Here is a 20,867-nt window from a genome sequence, read left to right as displayed (position 1 = left end):
GACAGGTCTACTCTAGTTGTAACTGAGTACTGGACTTCAGCCTTTGAATATACTCTGGATAAAAACTGTCTGAAGATGCAACTAAACAGCAAATTCACTCCAGGGAATGTGGGTTTCCCTGAGTCTGTTTACATTAACTGGCCACACAGGCATAGAGAAGGCAAGCCTTGTTTGCAGCTTCTTAACATAGCTCTCTGTAGCTCTGCAGGAGGTGCAGTTACAGGAGAACTAATAAGTAGTAAACAAGGGTAACTTGACAATTTCCTCCTCTTGTTATATATTTCTTTTTAGGGGGATGTTTAGGTATCCTCCTGCTGGCACCAAGCTGTTTAAAAAAAAATCAACTGTTTACAAATATCCAATCCTCCCAGGATGCATCATTGCCTTCCTTCCAGCTGCTATGCCATCACACCAATCACAAAAAATTTCAACATAGGTTCAAGCTATCAAACCACTTGAACTTCTCAGTGGCAGAGGCAAAAACTATGGATGGGGATGAGCAGACTTGGGCAGATTCACACTTCCTTTTCTGTCATGTGGTCGATGAAAAAAGTCAAATTATCTGTAAGTTCCATTGATTCAGTGGGTCTACTGTAGTTATGAGTTACTGTGTTAAGCAACAGGTTTTCAGCCAGGGTTAGATAAAAGATGCAGCAAAAAGAATGCAAATTAATTGAATAAGTGCAATATCTTTCCCATGAGTAAAGTACTTTGAGCTTGGGGAGAGGGGAAATGTTAAGGGCAAAATGTTAAAAACTCAAAAAAAAAAAATGCAGATACTGTAGTGAAGAAAAAGACTGCCAGGACTGTGCACTGTAGAGGGAGATCAGTGGTGGGAGCCAGCAGCTTATAAAGGATGTTGCCTACTATTATCGATCTGTTCATTATGGAACTTTTGATTAATTTCAGAACTACCCATGGTTTCTTGAAAAATGCGATAAATCATAGTCAAGAGCATTTGACCTTTAACATAGAATCTTGAATCTGACCAGAGTTTTGTAGATAATGCACAGTGGTGTTTAGGAAAATATAGAGGGCAACCTACAAAATTTCATATTTGAAGCTGATCAAAGTTGGCTATCAAGAAAAGAAGAGTGTCTAGGGTCTCTTAAAACAAAAACCTTTATAGGATTGCATGGTATACTTTGCCCCACTTATTTTTCACCATCTCCTTTATGGATTTCTGCCCTGCAGACCTGGAATCTGAAGAGCTCTGATAAGTGTCTCTGAGAAGGAAATAAAAATGGCTGAGGAACATAGCCAGCTGTGGAATAGAGAATTGTAGTATGAAACCAAAGGACAAGGTAGAAGTTGGATCAACTTACTAATCGAAGAACGCCTTTTGTGAGAAACCTATTAGAACAACACTGAGGTCATTTTGAGGATTCCTTCAGATGATTTGATACATTTCATTCTTCATGGAGCAGAAAAGGGCCTCTATCAGATAATCTTGATTTCCAAGCAAGGCAAAACCTCAGGAATTATTTTCATGCTCCACCTTCATCCATGTAAAAATTTCCAAGAGGACGCCTTTCTTCTTACCCTTGTCTGAACAGTTTCTAACAGCCAGCTTCTAAATGGGAGCTGCTCTTGGGTTGATTATTACATGTTGTCTAGCTTGCTGCAAAAATTGCTTACACAGTGTGTCTACAGTCAGGAGTGTTTGACACAGGAGTGGAGGCTTTTCATCTTTTAGGGACTACCAGTATGACAAATACTTCCACATGATGGACGCAAACAACCTCTTGTTCAAAAATGTTTTGAAACAATTCTTTCTAGACAGCAAGACACTTTTTCATCAGAAATCCATCTCCATTCTATAAATGTCTTCCCCCTCCTATTATTATTATTATTATTATTATTATTATTATTGTTGTTGTTGTTGTTGTTGTTGTTGTTGTTGTTGTTGTTGTTGTTGTTGTTGTTGTTGTTGTTGTGTTTGTTGTTTGTTGTTGTTATTGTTATTGTTATTGTTATTGTTTGTTGTTATTGCTATTGTTGTTATTGTTTGTTGTTATTGTTGTTATTGTTGTTATTGTTATTATTATTATTGTTGTTGTTGTTGTTATTATTGTTGTTATTGTTATTGTTGTTATTGTTATTATTATTATTATTATTATTATTATTATTATTATTATTATTATTATTATTATTATTATTATTATTATTATTATTATTATTATTATTATTATTATTATTGCTACTGCCATTATTAATCAGAAACCCCCAGAGCGAGCTAATTCCCCTCTCTGATTCTGCTCAACAGCACCGTGTGTTGATTAATGTGGCTTTGGCAGTGCATCAGTGCTTCTTCTCTATTAGGAACAGGAGGCTGGAAATCATGAATATTTCATCCTGCTAACCCACCCTGAGGTCTCCTCCCCTCAATCTCATGATTTGCTTCATTAGCTGCTCAGCCCAGACTAGGTAGGCAATAAAACTAATTGCCATTTCTAATCCACTGACACTGGTGTAGTGAAACTGTTCCACGGATGTGATTCTCCATTTCCATACATCGATGCCTGTAACAAGTCTGTACAGATGCATATGGGAAACTGGCAATGTTTGCGAGACCTCGACAAAGGTGATCCAGAAAGGAAGAGAGGAGGCTGGTCTGTTAGGGCAAATGGGGCACAGCCTCACAACCAGTCTTCTTACCACATGCTTCATTTCCTCCAGTGTGTACGTGCCTGCATGCTTCCCTTTGTATGTGCATGAAAGAAAGAGAGAACGTATCTTCAGTGTGCGCACACACATGTGTATATACATATGAATACCTACTTTTGCACCATCTCTGACACCTTTGACTCTGCCTACAATTAGCTGCTGCATTTTCCACCTCATCAATTAGAAGAGGCATCTGCAGCCCTTGGGTGTGGTTGGGTTCACTTATATTCTTTGGTGAAGAATGAGCCTCAAATGGGAGTGTAGTAGACTCACACGGATTGATATTCTGCAAAGGGGCAATGACTAAACATTTAGAACACCCCTGCCCTGCATCATTATACAGACTTGCACCTAGCACAATACAGACTTGCACCTAGCAGAGGCAATATAAAGAAGCTGGGCAGCGAGTTAACGGGATTGAATTACCTGGAATTATCCCCTCTGTGCAATGATATTACCATGGTTTAAAGTGAAAACACAACTTTGAAAGAGTGCAGTCTGTTTGAAAAGCAGTACACATCTATGTTGCTCTCGACTAGATCCCATAGTAACTCAGTGGCTAATTTTTCAAAAGATATTAAAGTTTAGTAAGCCAGCAGGCACTGGAGTCTTAGCACTCTTGATTTACCAGGCAACTACTAAAGGGAGGCCAAAACTTCCTCATCTGTGTCACCTGCAAAGAGCAGAGGGCCCAGTCAAGCTGTCCCTCTCCCTAAGGCTGGAATACAAGACAGAAAAGAGGAACCATGTCTTGGGGATTCGATGTGCACACTGCCCTCATCACTGTTTGTTCTATTACCTGCACAAAGCCTGCATATGACCCCAAGGAGCAGAGAAATATCACCAATGCAAATTATGCTGTGGCTGTTGGAGAGGTTAACTGCAAAGCCAGAAGAAAGGGCCACAGAACCTTTCCATGGACCACGCATTGAAGGCATGGAAACCACAACATGGAGCAGCCAGTCAGAGCATACCAGTGTGAAGGGATCACTCTTTTCAAGGGATGGGTGCAGGCTAGCCTCATGCAAACATTGGCTTATAGAATAGGCCTGGAATTTGGAAGAGTCTTCCTATCTAACATGATTATGCATGATTTCTCTCTTGAAGGCACCATCCTGGCAGAAGTGCTTCCGTTAGAAGGCACCACACTCTTATATCCAGGGACAATATGTGCACAATATGTAGCTAAAACAGCTTCACCACCTTTTTGCCTCTGTGATGGAGACTGGGATCAGCAGAGGTCTGTTCTCCTGACCATACCCATTCTTCCAGAGACATACTCATACACAAAATGTGCCACAGAGAATGCAAATAAAAAAAAAAGCTTTTAAAAATATCTGGGCTTCTGGAGGACATTTCAGTGCATGCTACCAGAGCACACTGTGACTCTAGCAGTCTTCTCAAGTAGAAACCACATGCAAAAGCCCCCTGCAAATCCCCAGTTCCCATCTAGCCCTGTCAGTCCCTACAAATACTGTAACTCCCATCATATCCTGAGAACAGAGAGACTATGCCAGGGGTGGGGAGGGGGACAAGGAATTCAAAGTCTCTAGTGAAGATTTAAGGCTTGGCTTGAGCTATTTCAGAGCTAATGAGAAGGAAAGAGTTTTCTCTTCACTGATCAACCAATGCAGACACAAAGCACTAATTGGGCAGAAAACAAGCAGCAGCACTAAGAGCTTTTGAAAACACCTGAGCCTATTTTCCAAAAGATTGTGAATCCTGATGGAAGTGTTTACACAGTGAAGAGTCTCCAGTGTAGAAGGAAGGTCTTCAGGTTGGGCATGACTCGATGGGTATCTGAAGGCTGTTGCATCCTCAAGAGATTGCTTAGTCATCCTCATTTGTTTGCGTGGTGCAAGTGTACACAGTCATCCACGCACTTCTCTTCTGCTTTTAGGACGCAGTAAGATAGGGCATCATTTCAAATAGGAAAATGACGATCATCCCCATAACATGCTTGGAACACATGTGGCCATGCAGATGTTGCTGGACTCCAATTTTCATCCTAGGCATTTAGACCCCATAGCTAGTGGTGAAACTACAGTCCAACAAGATTTTGGGATTTTTTAAAAATATATATAAACATTTTATTACTTTTCTATTACTACTACATTTGATTTGTGCTTAATAAACATTGCGTTACATGGGTTTTGCTTATAATTATCTGTTATTCCATCCTGGTGCCTTAATCCTTTCTCCATTCTTCTAGCCATTTATAGATCAAATTCCACATTTTAAAGTATTCTGAATCTTCTTTCTCCTTCACTCTCAGTGTACGTCTGTCCACTTCTGAACACTCAAAAATCTTCTTGGTCATCTTTTCTTCTGTTGGTACTTCCTGGGATATTGGGATATTTATGTTGTCCCTATAAGACACTTATGCTTTTCTGAACAAGAGTGCAGAAAGGTCATGAGACATGAATGCCATGAAGGGACTCCCTCACTCTGTGCATCCTCATCTAAATAATCATGTCCCACCACATCAATTCAGACTTATAGTGACTTCCAGCCTCTGTAAAAACGCATCTGGATTGGGATCCCCTGGGATGGATACTGCAAGCAATTGTTTGCAGTGAGTGCCGTCAGTTTCTTTCCTCTTTTCTTCGTCTCCTCTCTTGGCTCAGCAGCTGAGCTATATCAGTTTCCCTTGGAAAGAGCAGGTGCTTCACGGTCCCCTTGGCTATACACAATAGCAGTGGATGGAAATCTAATGGAATCCATGTGAACCAAGAGCACATCAAGCAGAAATGAAACCGCCTTTGGTGCAAGCAATGCATGGAGCATCGTTCTGTGACTGAGCATGTCCTCCCCCCAAAAAAAGAAAAAAAGAAAAAAAAAAAAAGAAAAAAAAGTCAGAGGGAGTGACTGAGACAAGAACACAGTGCCCTCAAATATGGTATAATGACACCAGTGAGCACGGACTCAAAGGTAAAATATCACCTCCTCGAGTGTGACACGCAGGACAGGTATTTTCAATAAGATGTTACAGAAGACTGCCGTGCTCCATCTTAATTATGATGGCAATTGCACTTTTAAATGGCCAGAGACCATGACTCGGAAAACTGCCCAGACAAAAAACCGTTCTTTGTACTGTGCAGGTGAAGGCATGGGAATGGGGCTTTCAAGGGTAAAAGGAGAGCGATACCAACTCTGAAAGAGGATCAAGCAGCAGAATACGCCAAAAGGCAACTGGCCCGTCACAAAAGCAATGCAGGTAACAGCACCAGCATAAAAAAAAGGGAGCAGGTGCTTGTGATGCAGTGCAGCTCCCAGTCTAGCATTACTGGGTTTTCAGGGCTCAGAAAAATGGATCTCAAGTGGGCTAGCCAGCCTGCAAGTCTTAGATTAGCCATCCCTCTCCCATCACCCTGCAAATGTTTTGGACAACAAACACCATTAACCTTGAACCAACATCACAAAGGATGATGGGAGCCACAGTCCAACACACATGGATAGCATCCCTTTGGGGGAAGCTGCTGCTACAGAGTTGTTGCTCTGAAATACACTTGCCTGCTTCAGATGCTCTGTTACTCAAAAAAGCAGTGGTTAGACCAGAAGGATCTCTTTTAATGCCAAAGATGAGAAGTCACCCAATTTGAAATAATGATAATAATAAAATCTGACTTACCTTTCTGCATTTGAAAATTCACCCCAGGGACAGATCAGAACATATGGGATGTTTTATATGAAGGCTGAGCAGCAATTATCTAACCTCAGGTGCTGCACACAATTTCAGCCCTCCTTAGCCTGTTCTTGACTGTGGCTTGAGGTTTCAGTTTTAAGTATTCCCTTCTGCAGCCTTCCATCGTCTCATATTTTAAAAATCAAAGTGATAACATTTTCACACTCTAATACAAAGCTTGTGATTTCATGATTTTGTGCATCTAAAAAGTTCAGAAATGCAGGAGGGTTGGCAAGACTATGCTAATGATGTGGCCGTTGGCTCAGGACATCCCTCCTCTCCTGATGAACCAAGCAAGAGGTAAGCAACCAGGCAGAAGTTTAGGGTTTGACTACACTGCAGCTTGTGTTGAGACTTGGCATGGTAAAATTTGATGCCTTTGCCATCAACTACATGACATAAAGCTAATAATAAGTAAGCCTGTTCCCCCGCCCCCCATGGGCAGTTCTTATTTTTTGTTTAGACATCAAGAGCTAGTATTTTTGGTAGCAATTCGAGTCATACTGCTTTTTTCAGTTTCTGGCAAATGTGATCACCTATATTTGTCCAAAGAGAAAGTGGCATGCATGTCCTAGGGATGATGTTGATGGTGGATTGTTCCTTTAAAAAAAAAAAAAGGAAAATGACATAATGCTGAATTACAGTAATATGACAATTTGTGAAACTGCAGTGCCTATCTGACATAGCACTAAATTGGAAACACATAATTTTAAAAATTGTTCGAAGGAGAGACAAGAGGTGCTCATTTGAGGGAGATGTTCCTGCTGAACTGGAATGCCCTCCAGTACAGGCAGAACATCTTCCTTAAGTGAATGCTTCTAGTTTTTCCTTTGAACATTTCTTAATTATGCACTTTTGAGTTTAGTGCAGTCAAATAACCATGCCAGTTTCTCAGATTGTTATATCAAATCAACACTATGTCAACTTGCCAGAACCATTTTTTAAAGAAAGTTGTGTTAATGACAGATGAGGTTGGGTAACTTTTTATTCCGGACAGCACTGTAGTGATTTGAGGTGTGATGTGAACTCTCACCTTGACAATTGTCCAGGATAATTAAGCATTCCATGGGAATGCCAATGGTATAACCTCCATAGTAAAGGTAAAGGTTCCCCTTGACAAATTGTCCAGATGTCCGACTCTAGGGGGTGGTGCTCATTCCCATTTCCAAGCCGTAGAGCCAGCGTTTGTCTGTAGACAGTTTCCATGGTCACGTGGCCAGCACGACTAAACATGGAACACCGTTACCTTCCCACCAAGGTGGTACCTATTTATCTACTTGCATTTTTACACACTTTCAAACTGCTAGGTTGGCAGGAATGGAGACAAGCGACAGGAACTCTTTCCATCGCATGGATTTGAATTGCTGATCTTACAACCTTGCAGCCCAGTGGCTTTGCGGTTCAATTCACAGCGCCACCATGTCCCATAACCTCCATAGGAAACTTTGAATTGGCACGACTCAACCTGGGATGGCTTACTTGCCTAGTCACATACCCTTGGGTGACTGGACAAGTAGTCTAGGCAATCCTAGACTAACAATCCTGGGTAATCTCTTTCTTTCCTAGAGAAGGCACCTTTCTGATGTTTTGGCTGACACTGCTGTCATCCTTGACTATTAACCATGCTGGCTAAGACAGATAGGAGTCGCAGCACCAAACACAGGAGCCGCACCAGTCTGAGGAAACAAAAACTTTATGTAGCAAGACACCATCCTCCACTAATTCCCACAGCAACCGTTATGACCAAGCAATGACCAAAACATTTAACAAACAAACAAACAAACAAACAAACAAACAAACAAACAAACAAACAAACAAACAAACAAAACTCCAGATGATTTGAACAAAGATCTTTTTTTCCTTCTTGGTAAATTTTCAAAGAGGGCAGGATTTTTTTTCTTCAGGGGCAGATCTTTCCTGTGGGGCAGATCTGCTTAAGGTTAGCTAAAGTTTATCCGTCACCAAGGACAAATCAATCAATTTAATCTTATCTGTATTATGAAGGACATTTGAATCTACAGGTTTGTCTCCAGTCTTAAAGCAAAGAGTTGTACAAAAAAAAGGGGGGGGGGACTCACAGCCTTTGTAGATGTCTGTAGGTATCTGTACAGCAGCATAAGAGTAGTTAACTTTGGTTTTAAAGTTCTCATCTTCTATGAAATCCAGCTTCAAGGAATTGGACTTTTCCCTTTCAATTTCTTCTCCTTCTGGATCATCCTGAAGAAGGAAAAGAGAACACGTCGGATCAGTTTTATACAGAAGGAACCAATGAAGTGGTGGGATAAGTAGCATGTGGCTACTGCCACCAAGTGAACATTTTGGAAGGGCCTCCTCAGGCTCTCATCTTGAGGGGATCCCTCAAAGGTATCGAGGATATAGAGCAGACAGGACAACTCTGATCAGAAATGCTGTCATGGTTTGACTATCAGTGCCCATTATGGGACACTGATATCAGTACACTGGAGGCTGATTTTATGAGGGCAAAGTGCAGGATTGCTCCACTCCAGGCACAAGCTATGCCCAGCCACCCTACTCTCTCCTAACAGAGGGCCACAGCCCCCTTCTGTGTTCCTCTACTGCTGGACTTCCAGCCTCATAATTTGGTTATGGGCATGAGTGATTGAGGAGAAAATGAAAGAATGGATGTAAAAGAAAAAGGCAGCTGCCCAGCTTAGAAACTAAGCACAGAGGAAAGCAGCTGTAGGTAGGAATAATTCTAATTTGGCAGCAGAGTTATTTTTCTGCTCTTCTGCTGAGATGTGGAGTGAATAAATGGAGTGGGGGTGAGGCAGTGTCTGAAGGAATGGCTGCTTGTCTGGGTGCGGGGAGGGAAGGAAGTGTGTGAATGCTTTCTTTCTTGCTTGCTAGGGTCTGCACGTGTATATGAACATAGGTGTGCATAAATACTGACGTCCCTCTCTCACTGTTGCTGATATCCAACGTTCTACCAAGCACTGGGTGTTCTGCCATCAGTCACATTAGGGCTAATATGTGGCTAATATGTGCTTGGGAGGTGGCTAAGCTATCAATCACTTCATGCTTGAACCCCTTCATGGCTTAATACAGAACAATTTTTAAAAAACAAACACAGGACTAACCAAAATGCCACATAACTGAGCCAGCTTTCATTTTCTCTCTCTCTCTAACTCTTTGTCAGACTAGAGGGAGAGCAAAACTTAGAGGGCAAAAAAAGCAAGGATGTTCCAAAAATTATCCAGACATCGTGGTTAAATTAGGTCCTAATTTAGACTACTTGTGAAGATTAATTTCTTGACAGGCAAGTTTGCTTGAACGACATCACTCCAACAAAACATATTTTCAGCTGTTACTGCCCCCAGAAATTGGTTTAGATGAAACTGAAATTAACAGAAACAGTGACTTCAGAAGTATAGGAGGATCCACAGGAAAATCCCCATGTCAAGTGCCATAAAGTCAACTCTGACTTCCAGGATTTTCTAGGAAGAGAAGTAAGGCTCCGATTTGGATCCCTGCACAGAGCAGGGGGTTGGACTTGATGGCCTTGTAGGCCCCTTCCGACTCTATGATTGTTTACCATTCCCGTCTTCTGAGGGGAATCCTGAGACTGTCCAGCTTGCTCAAGTCCTCACAGCCTGGCTTTTTATGGGAGGCACAGTGAGGGATTGAACTTCTAGGTTGTAGCCAGACTTTACTGATAGCACCGACGCCATGGTTTTTCTTACAATTATCCTGAACACAGTGGTCCTAGGTTGTTACAGCCTATAGAGCAGTGAGGATGAGGGACCAGGGCTTGCCTAGGTTAACCCAGCAGGTATCTGGATGAGTTGGGTTTTGAATTAGGACAATTCAGCTCACAGCTCTTAATCACTTCAATGCACCAGCACTGGCAGTTTTCCTCTGAGCCAAGGATCCCGCCCCATACCCTGGCAGGCATGTCGCTGTTGCTGGGATACGAGGATGCTTATACTTCTGAGCTCTCCTCAAGTAAACTCCATGGCAACAGCAGCAGTAGCAGCAGGAGCTGCAACTAGAAAGGGCTGGGAGTGGAAGAGCTGCTCAATCTCTTTTAAATGCAGATTTTCTGCATCAGGCAGAGGTGGCTTGTAAAACAAACTGGTTGTGAAGATGCACCGATTCTTGGCTCATTTCTTGGCTCTGTTTAACCTTGCCTCTCCCGTTTTCAGCATCGCGGCAGGTATTAAATCAGACAAAAAACCCTTGAAAATCAATTAGCAGCAAAAGGCGACTATCAAAGAACAAATTAAAATGGAGTGGAGCTTAGTGCTCTGTCAATAAGCAATGCAAACAATATTTAATTACGGCAGAGAGAGATGGCAAACTCCCCACTGCTGAGGCTGGAATAATATATGCCTGCACTTTCACACTCCACTTCTCTCTCCCTTTCCTATACAGATTGCCATAGCTTTGGCAGTCAAACTGAAAGAAGGGCTCAATTTGTTCCATTCTGAAGAGATGTAATCACTTGGGAGAAGCAAAAACAATCACCAATGCTTGCCTCTCGGGCCTTCCAGACAGAAAGCGCTTGTTTTTCCAGAGCCCGGGTAAGGACTTGCGTTGCCATTTTATGAGCCAGGCTTCCCTAGCACATCGGCATATCTAGACAGAAACCTGCAAGGGAAAAGTGGATGAGGGAGAGGAGTTGCCATTGAAAAGTAGTATCTGGCACCGAAATAGTGAAGTATCATATCTTCTGCCACTGTTCTGCTGAAAATATCCCCTCATGAAGATGCTGCTGATGTTTTATCGCACTGCTGGTTTGCTAGATCCAGAGATGGCTTTTTCAAAGCAATTAGCTCTGAGAAATATAACATTCCTGCTACGGTATATATCCTTCCCCACAGCACACATTGTGTATGGGGACCTTTTCCAGCCCCAATTCTGTTGCTTGGTTTTGTGGAAAGTTCACCACGAACCCATGCGGAGCACCTCCATCCCCAGGCCTCTAAATGGGTAGTCATGGCTCCACTTCCTACAGGTCAGCACCGGCTGCATGAGGCAAGAGCCTCTCTGCCCTCATGTAGGACAAGCCCAGATAACCATATTAAATTTATTGGACTGTTCCAGGCCAGCATGTAAGGTTAACCCTCCAAGACAATTTCAGCCCACCAGGCATATGTAGTGGCTCATAATAAGACCAATTAATCTGATTTGATTTCCATCCTGGGATTCAAGGTAACAACTGGGCTGGGGAGACTGCCCACCCTTACTGGTCAATGATATGTGGCTAACCCAATATGGAACCAGTTTCTCAAACCTTCTCTGTCACATTATTAGCATTATAAATGGGAAAGCCATGGCTGTATTTGAAATACAATAATGCTCAAAGTCCTTTACCTTACTGTGGCTGAAATCCTTTGCTTAGCATAGTGAGTTACACTAGACAAGGCTCATCACATTTTTACAAGTCAATTCCTCCACAAGTTTCACTGATTCAAATGGAAATACGCACACTGCAACTTACTATGCTAAGCAACAGGGTTTCAGCCACTGGTTTATAGAGAAAAGTACCCCTTTTCTCTCTGCTGGCAGTAACAATTACACTAAACATTCAAGGGTCCAAACTAGAGAGTAAGTTTGGGAACATGGAGAAAAGAAGTGGCCTTCCAGTTCTAGAAGTATGGTAAACTTACAAAATAGATTATATTGTGACTCTAGTCACAATGACTGATAACTGATTTTTGTTTTATTCTTCACAGAAATGAACAACAGAGGTTCTTTCTCTCTCTCACACACACAAACTCACATCCAACTTTCTGGCAACTTTCTGTTAAGTCCATTATTCACTGATATGGTTTTCTACCAATCCACACTGAAAACTTCTGAAAGTCTGGTTCTCTCTATTTGTGCCTTTTTTCAAATTTGTGATTTTCTAACCTCCTCCTCCAAATGGACAGAACTAGTTTCACTGAAATATAAACTTAAATAGCAGTTCCCTCTCCTGTGACAGTAGGCATTGTTTCCAAAGAGATCAAGATAGAAGTCAAACGAAAAAGTTATCTGTTTCTACATTAAATCCAAAGTTTAATGTTGGTGTTAAATGTTTGCTTTGTTAGTTATACTGTGGCTTTTTTCTCATAACAAAGACGGACAATTTTCAACATTCATGTTTATTTGTCTGCTTTTCAAAAAGCAAGGAAATTCCTAGTGAAAACCTGAGTTGTGAGGAAATTGAGGTCACAGATTCACAAGAGAATACAGACATCCATTTTAACTTCCATCCCATGCAAATGCAAGAAGTGAATGCTTATATTTGATCCCCCCCCCAAAAAACAAAAGAAAAAAGAAAAAGAAAAGAAAAAGAGAACCCAGCTTAATTAGGACTAAGCCCATGAAACACAAGAAGAATTCCTCCCCCCAAATACAGAGTGCATACACTGAAGGGTAAGTAAAATTTATATGACTATGGAAAGGACTGTGCCGCAAACTTGCTGTTTGTAAACGTTGACCCCATCAAAACTTGTGTTTCATTTCAGCTCTTCAGCATCCCTAGAGATGTGTTATAGAGAGAGTGGAGTGGCAAGTGGAATTATGCTGCAGTGTTTACCAGTGGTGGAAGTTAAGTTACAGAAAATGGTGCATTACTGAGTAAGTGCAGTAGATCCATAGTCTGGATTTCTCACTCTTGGAGGTATATATATATTTGCCTTAATCTTAAATTATTTTCCCTTGCGATAGATATTAATTGTACCTTCAATACATATAAATTATGTTCTACCCTGGCCCTGAGAATAAACTTCTACATCTGATCCAACTATGAGGATCAGGATCCAGACAATTGTGTTTCTTAGCTTAATTTATAATTTAATGCCTCATTACCAGAGAAATCCCAGTATAAAGATTCATATACTTTGAAATTATCTTGAATAATTTTCCTTTCTCAGAAACCATTAGCACTTTCTAATAAAACCCTTTCCCCCCTGTTATTAACTAATTGTATAAAACAATGTTCCAGTAAGAAAATTAACTATTTTCTCCTCCCATTTGTTTTGTCATCTGCTAACCTCTCCTTCTTCACTTCCTTCCTGGTTGTGGGCCATTGATAAAGGATTCTTAATATCCAAGCAGACAGCTACGTCTATAGGAACATGTTTATCTGGATGCTTGTTGTCACCCTCAAACAATCCCAAGAGAAATGTCTTTCATTTAGCATATGGCATTCAACAAAGAGCCCATTTGTTTGACTGTTTATTAGAGCTTTTATGAATGTGCTACGGTACTGCATTTAAATCTCATGTTTTATCTTCGCAGCCAAAAGGTCAATGTAATTTTGGCTACCGCCAACACTTTTTGTGCATACACGGAAGGGAGAATGGCAACCTATTGCAGTTAGTTGTTTTGAATATTTGAATTCCTTCAGAGCATTCACATAAGTGCCATTTGCTTCTGGTAACATGTCATTCTTTCATTTATTTGTCCTAAAACATTTTTCCTGACACCTCGATGAACGAGGGAAAATTCTAGAACAGATTATGAAGCAGTCTCTATGCAAACACCTAGAAAACAAAGCAGTAATAATGAAAAGCCAACATGGATTTGTCAAGAACAAATCCTGCCAGACTAATCTGATCTCATTTTTCATCGGACAACTTTCCTGATAAGACAGAGGGAATGCTGTAGACATACTGTAGTATATCTTGACTTCGACAAAGATTTTGACAAAGTGTCCCATAATATTCTGATTAGCAAGTTAACTAGGTGTGTGCTGGATAGAACAACGGCCAGGTGGATCCACAGTTGGCTACAGAATCATACTCAGAAGGGCTCGTTCTCAAACTGGGAGGAGGTAACAAGTAGGGTATCCCAGGTTTCAGCCCTGGGCCCAGTGCTCTTCAACATTTTTATTAAGGACCTGGATCAGGGGATACAAGGAATGCTAATCAAACTTGTGGATGACACAAAATTGGGTGGGATAGCTAACAGTCTGAAAGACAGAAAACAAAATTCAAAAAGATCTAGATAGACTGGAGCTTTGGGCTGAAAACAATGGAATGGAATTCAATGGGAATAAGTGCAAAGAACTGCACCTAGGAAAAAGAAACTAAATGCATAGTTACAAGATGGGGGATACCTGGCTCAGCAAAACTACGAGTGAAAAGGATATTGGAATCATTGTAGACCACAAACTGAATATGAATGAATAGTGTTATGTCACTACAAAATAGGCAAATGATATTTTAGGCTGCATTGAGAGAAATATAGTCTCCAAATCCCATGAGGTACTCTTTCTCCTCTATTCAGCATTGGTTAGGTTGCATCTTGAGTACTGTGTCCAGTTCTGGACACCAGACTTCAAGAAGGATGCTGATGAATAGGAACAAATTCAGAGGAGAGCAACAAGGATGATCAAGGGGCTGGAAACTAAGCAACCTCTATGAGGAAATAATGAAAGAACCAGGCATATTTAGCCTTCAGAAAGTGATAGTTCGTCATTTAGTCGTTTAGTCGTGTCTGACTCTTCATGACACCATGGACTAGAGCACGCCAGGCCTTCCTGTCTTCCACTGCCTCCAGGAGTTGTATCAGTTTCATGTGGGTTGCTTCGATGACACTGTCCAACTATCTCATCCTCTGTCATCCCTTTCTCCTCTTGCCTTCACACTTCCCCAATATCAAGGGCCTTTCCAGGGAGTCCTCTCTTCCCATGAGATGGCCAAAGTATTGGAGCCTCAGCTTCAGGATCTGTACTTCCAGTGAGCACTCAGGTTTGATTTCCTTTAGAATTAATAGGTTTGTTCTCCTTGCAGTCCAAGGGACTCTCAAGAGCCTCCTCCAGCACCACTGTTCAAAGGCATCAATTCTTTGGCGGTCAGCTTTCTTTATAGTCCAGCTCTCACTTCCTTACATCACTACAGGAAAAACCATAGCTTTTACTATGAAGACCTTTGTCAGCAAGGTGATGTCTCTGCTTTTTAAGATGCTGTCAAGGTTTGTCATCGATTTCCTCCCAAAAAGCAGTCATTTTTTAATTTTGTGGCTGCTGTCTCCATCTGCAGTGATCATGGAGCCCAAGAAAGTAAAATCTGTCACTGCCTCCATATCTTCCCCTTCTTTTTGCCAGGAGGTGATGGGACCAGTGGCCATGATCTTAGTTTTTGGATGTTGAGCTTCAGACTGTTTTTTGCATTCTCCTCTTTCACTCTCATTACGAGATTCTTTAATTCCTCCTCAATTTCTGCCATCAGAGTGGTATCATCTGCATATCGGAGGTTATTGATATTTCTTCTGGCAATATTAATTCCAGCTTGGGATTCTTCCAGTCCAGCCTTTCGCATGATGTATTCTGCATATAAGTTAAATAAGCTGGGGGACAATATACAGCCTTGTCGTACTCCTTTCCCAATTTTGAACCAATCAGTTGTTCCGTATCCAGTTCTAACTGTTGCATCTTCTCCCACGTATAGACTTCTCACGAGATACATAAAGTGGTCAGGCACTCCCATTTCTTTAAGGACTTGGCATAGTTTGCTGTGGTCCACACAGTCAAAGGCTTTTGCATAGTCAATGAAGCAGAAGTAGATATCTTTCTGGAACTCTCTGGCTTTCTCCATAATCCAGCGCATGTTAGCAATTTGGTCTCTAGTTCCTCTGCCTCTTCGGAATCCAGCTTGTAGTTCTGGGAGTTCTAGGTCCACATACTGCTGAAGCCTACCTTGTAAGATTTTGCACATGACCTTGCTAGTGTGTGAAATGAATGCAATTGTACGGTAGTTGGAGCATTCTTTGGCACTGCCCTTCTTTTGGATTGGGATGTAGACTGATCTTTTTCAATCCTCTGGCCACTGTTGAGTTTTCCAAACTTGCTGGCATACTGAATGTAGCACCTTAACAGCATCATCTTTTAAGATTTTAAATAGTTCAACTAGAATCCCATCACCTCCACAGGCCTTGTTGTTAGCCAAGCTTTCTAAGGCCCACTTGACTTCACTCTCTAGGATGTCTGGCTCAAGGTCAGCAACCACATTATCTATGTTGTCCAGGATATCCAAATCTTTCTGGTATAATTCCTCTGTGTATTCTTGCCACCTCTTCTTGATGTCTTCTGCTTCTGTTAGGTCCCTCCCATTTTTGTCCTTTATCATGTCCATCCTTCCACAAAATGCTCGTTTAATATCTCCAATTTTCCTGAACAGATCTCTAGTTTTTCCTTTTCTGTTATTTTCCTCTATTTCTTTGCATTGTTCTTTTAAGTAGGTCCTCTTGTCTCTCCTTGCTATTCTTTGGAAGTCAGCATTCAATTTTCTTATCTCCCTTGCATTTTGTTTCCCTTCTCTTCTCTGCTATTTCTAAGGCCTCTTTGGACAGTCACTTTGCTTTTTTTGCATTTCCTTTTCTTTGGGATGGTTTTTGTTGCTGCCTCCTGAACAATGTTAGGAGGCTCCATCCATAGTTCTTCAGGCACTATGTCCACCAAATCGAGTTCCTTAAATCTGTTCTTCACTTCCACTGTGTATTCGTAAGGGATTTGGTTTAGATTATACCTGACTAGCCCAGTGGTTTTTCCTACTCTCTTCATTTTAAGTTTGAATTTTGCTATGAGAAGCTGATGATCAGAGCCACAATCAGCTCCAGGTCTTGTTTTTGCTGACTGTATAGAGCTTCTCCATCTTTGGCGGCAGAGAACATAATCAATCTGATTTCGGTAGTGCCCTTCTGGTGATTTCCATATATAGAGTCGCTCTTGTGTTGTTGGAAAAGAGTGTTTGTGATGACCAGCTTGTTCTCTTGACAAAGGTCTATTAGCCTTTGCCCTGCTTTGTTTTGAACTCCAAGGCCAAACTTCCCCGTTGTTCCTCAGCATTGGTGGTTGGTGCATAAACCTGGATTACTGTGATGTTGAAAGGTCTGCCTTGGATTTGTATTGACATCATTCTATCATTTTTGAGATTATATTCCATTACAGCTTTTCCCACTCTTTTGTTGACTATGAAGGCTACTCCATTCCTTCTACAGGATTCTTGCCCACAATAGTAGATATGATAATCATCTGAGTTGAATTCGCCCATTCCTGTCCATTCCTTCCCCATTTTTCCTTTGCCCTAGTCTCTGTTTTACTTCGTTCTTGCCTTTCCTCTATCTTAAAATTGTATTAATTTTATTGTAAATTGTTGTTGTTGTAAGCCGCCTATAGTGGTCCTATGTGATTCAGATAGGTGGGATATAAATTAAATAAATAAATAAATAAATAAATAAATAAATAAATAAATAAATTTTCATTCACTGACGCCCAGGATGTTGATGTTTATTCTTGCCATCTCCTGTTTGACCACCTCCAGTTTCCCAAGGTTCATAGATCTTACATTCCAGGTTCCTATGCAGTATTTTTCTTTGCAGCATTGGATTTTCCTTTCACTTCCTGGTGCGTCCACAGCTGAGCGTCCTTTTGGCTTTGGCCCAACCACTTCATTAGCTCTGGAGCTACTTGTACTTGTCCTCCGCTCTTCCTCAGTAGCATGTTGGACGCCTTTCGACCTGAGGGTCCCATCTTCCAGCGTCATATCTTTTAGCCTTTTGTTTCTGATCATGGGGTGTTCTTGGCAAAGATACTGGAGTGGCACTGCCAATTCCTACTCCAGGTGGATTGCATTTAGTCGGAACTCTCCACTATGACCTGTCTTGTCTTCGTGTCCCTGCATGGCATAGCTCATAGTTTTTCTGAGTTACTCAAGCCCCTTCACCATGGTTGTCATACAGAGAAGATGCAGGATCTTTTCTCAATAATCCCTGAGTGCAGGACATGTAACAATATCTCAAGTTACAGGAAACCATATTTCAATTGAATATCAGGGAAAACGTCCTAACTATTAGAGTAGTACAAGATTGGAACCAATTACATCAAGAGGTGGTGAGTGCTCCAACACTGGAGGCATTTCAAGGGAATTTAGACAGCCACTTAGCAGATATCTTTTGATTTGTATTCCTGCACTGAGCAGGGGGTTGGACTTGATGACCTTATAGGCCCCTTCTAACCTTATGATTCTAATGTATGACAATTTCTCTCCTGCCAGTGTTTCTCTGATGTCTTCTGCTAGAAAAGTGATACAAAGATTTCCTGTACCAGAGATTCTCTGCACTGACCATAACTTTGTTCAATGTGCTTTTACACATACTTCTTGATGGTGGTGGGAGGGATAGAAATAGGGGTGGGAGGGATAGAGCATGTGTTTTTGATAGCTAGTATTGAAATACTCTTAACTTGGCCTTTACTACCAAATCTAATGACTAAAAGGACAAACCCTGGATGTATTTATCTACCATCTAGATAAGCACTGCCAAAGTTTGTCCTTTTCAACTATTCTTATTTAAGCATAATGTCTCCTTTAAAATAGATGCTGCCTTTGGTAACCTAATTTCACTAAGTTTGATTCCAGCTGTGATTCTTTAAGGCAACTTTCTTCAAAATCTGGTATGTTTACTGACATGGCTACAGGATATTGAGAAAACCTCCCCCCCCCCCCCCCCTGCAAATACAAAGGAACCTTTTCAATGTCTTTCCTTTAGCATGGATGCTTTATGTGAATGTATAGCAGAAATCTCCTTAGTGAAAAGGTTATTCCGTAAAATAAAAAAATGGAGATGATGTCTACAGATGATCTGCATTTCTCTGCCACAGTAGTTGGGATTTTAAGAAAGCCACAAAGATGGTAACTTGTGTGGGGGGTGTTTGTGAAGCATGTATGGAAGCTTGTTTTAGTTCCTGCATAGCAGTTCATGGGCTCAAGATATGGGCTGGAGAAATACAATGAAACAACTGAATATCAATATCAGTAACTAGGTGCCTTTGTGTGATTGTGTGATGCATTACTGCTTTGACTGTATCTTTAGTACTGCTTGTGTTTTCTCTTTTTGGGTTTTCCATTTATCAGAGTGACATTTCTTTTTGTTCACCCATTTCTTTTTAATATTTTTATACTTATTGTTCTTTGCTTTAATATTGCCTTTTAATTATGTTAACCACTATTATATGCTCATTGTTTTCAACTTTAAATATTGTCTTTCAGTGTTGTAAGCCACCTTGTGTCCTTTTCAATATTTTAAATAAATAATAAAATAAAATATCAATTACTTCTTTAGAGGAAAAGCTCCGTTCTAGAAAAGCATTGCTTCATCAGAGATGGGAAGTAGTGAAATAAAATAACACCGTGACCTGTAAGAAGTTCCTCTGTGCAGAAGCAAGAGCATAAGGGGGTTACATTGCAAATGTAACATAACAAGTGATAATACCATGGGCCATTTTGGTATAATGACTGGTGTTTTCTAGTTATTTTTCAAGATCTTTCTTAGCAATTCTACATGCCATTTTAACAAAAAACATTTAAAGAGGCCTTTCACATTTTAGGTCATTCTCTTAAACAATCCATGGTGTCTGAAAGAGTGAAAGAACTGTTTATGTATTGCTGAGAGTACACAAGAATGGAATGAAACGATGAGATAGGGCAGATCAGCTTTAAAACTCATTTGTATAGGTTGTTAGATGCTGCGAGGCACTGGCACTCACTCGGCATTTTCCAGGTTTGTTGGCCTACAAAGCCAAGTTGGCAAAAGCAACTTAAACTATCAAAATGAGACTTTGGGAGGAGCTGACATCAAAATGTATCACTTGTGGTCAACACTGCCAAAGTTTTACATGCCAATTTTTTTGTCCATTTTGTGGTTTCCTGCACTAATGATAATAGTTTACCTAATACTTAACTGTGTAATGTATTAGAATTGTAAATTGACTGGATTTGTGGGCTTGGTAAGGATTTTAAAAAGTATGAAGTTATTTCTATTAACTTCCCAGTTTCTACTCTTGACAGACCATCTACGTACAGCCCCCAGGTTTGGCACCCACTCAGTTGATGAGCCTGCTAACAGAATCATAGTCACCAGAAATCTTCCAATAATTTTCCCCAACAACTGAAGACATACCTCTTTAGAGGATTTTGGGGAACTGAGATTGGGGAGGTTTAGAGGGCTTTAAAATTTGTGTTGGAGAATTAAAATTATGTTATTAAATATTTGTATGTTACCATTTAAAAATTTTAACAAGAATGTTATTAATAATTTGTAGATCTTTAAATGTTTCCTTGTAAGCCATCTTGGGTCCTCATAGATGGAGAAAAGAGAGATAGAAATTAAATAAATAAAATAATCTGGGATTACTGGGATTCTAACTCGTATTCATAACTGTTGGATCTTTCTGATAATTAGCTCTCTTGGATACAAGTTATTCTTCTGTTAGGGCTCTTAATATCAACTGTTTAACGAATTTTATAATCATAGTGTATGTTCAATAATATTAGTACTGATGTATTGGTGTACATTGCTCACAATTAATTTTTCAAAATGTTTCACACAAATGATAACATTGCATTGTATGTTTTATGATGTAATATGTGTGTTAAATTATAATAATTCATATTTTTTATTTTTGAGTCATTTCAAGTATAATATGTTGCACAAAATGCAGTACACACCTCCCTTCAACAACAATGGGGATAAATGTGCCAGACCTTGTGTAGTTCAGAATTTGTGT

The 20,867-nt window shown here is 40.5% G+C and overlaps 1 protein-coding gene across 2 annotated transcripts in view; it reads right to left on the bottom strand.

Annotated features, from left to right (window-relative positions):
* The window catches only part of CACNA2D2 (calcium voltage-gated channel auxiliary subunit alpha2delta 2), a 751,645-nt gene that overhangs the window by 188,520 nt on the left and 542,258 nt on the right, over window positions 1–20,867 (bottom strand). For both annotated transcript variants that reach the window (XM_072989818.2, XM_072989819.2), the window contains exon 6: window positions 8,431–8,569. In XM_072989818.2, coding sequence (XP_072845919.1) covers window positions 8,431–8,569 — 139 coding nt within the window. The remainder of the gene's footprint in view (window positions 1–8,430; window positions 8,570–20,867) is intronic.

Source organism: Pogona vitticeps, chromosome 2 (assembly GCF_051106095.1).
Source record: "Pogona vitticeps strain Pit_001003342236 chromosome 2, PviZW2.1, whole genome shotgun sequence".
NCBI lineage: Eukaryota > Metazoa > Chordata > Lepidosauria > Squamata > Agamidae > Pogona > Pogona vitticeps.
Note: the sequence above shows the minus strand (reverse complement) of the source record. Positions and strands in the feature narration are given on the sequence as shown.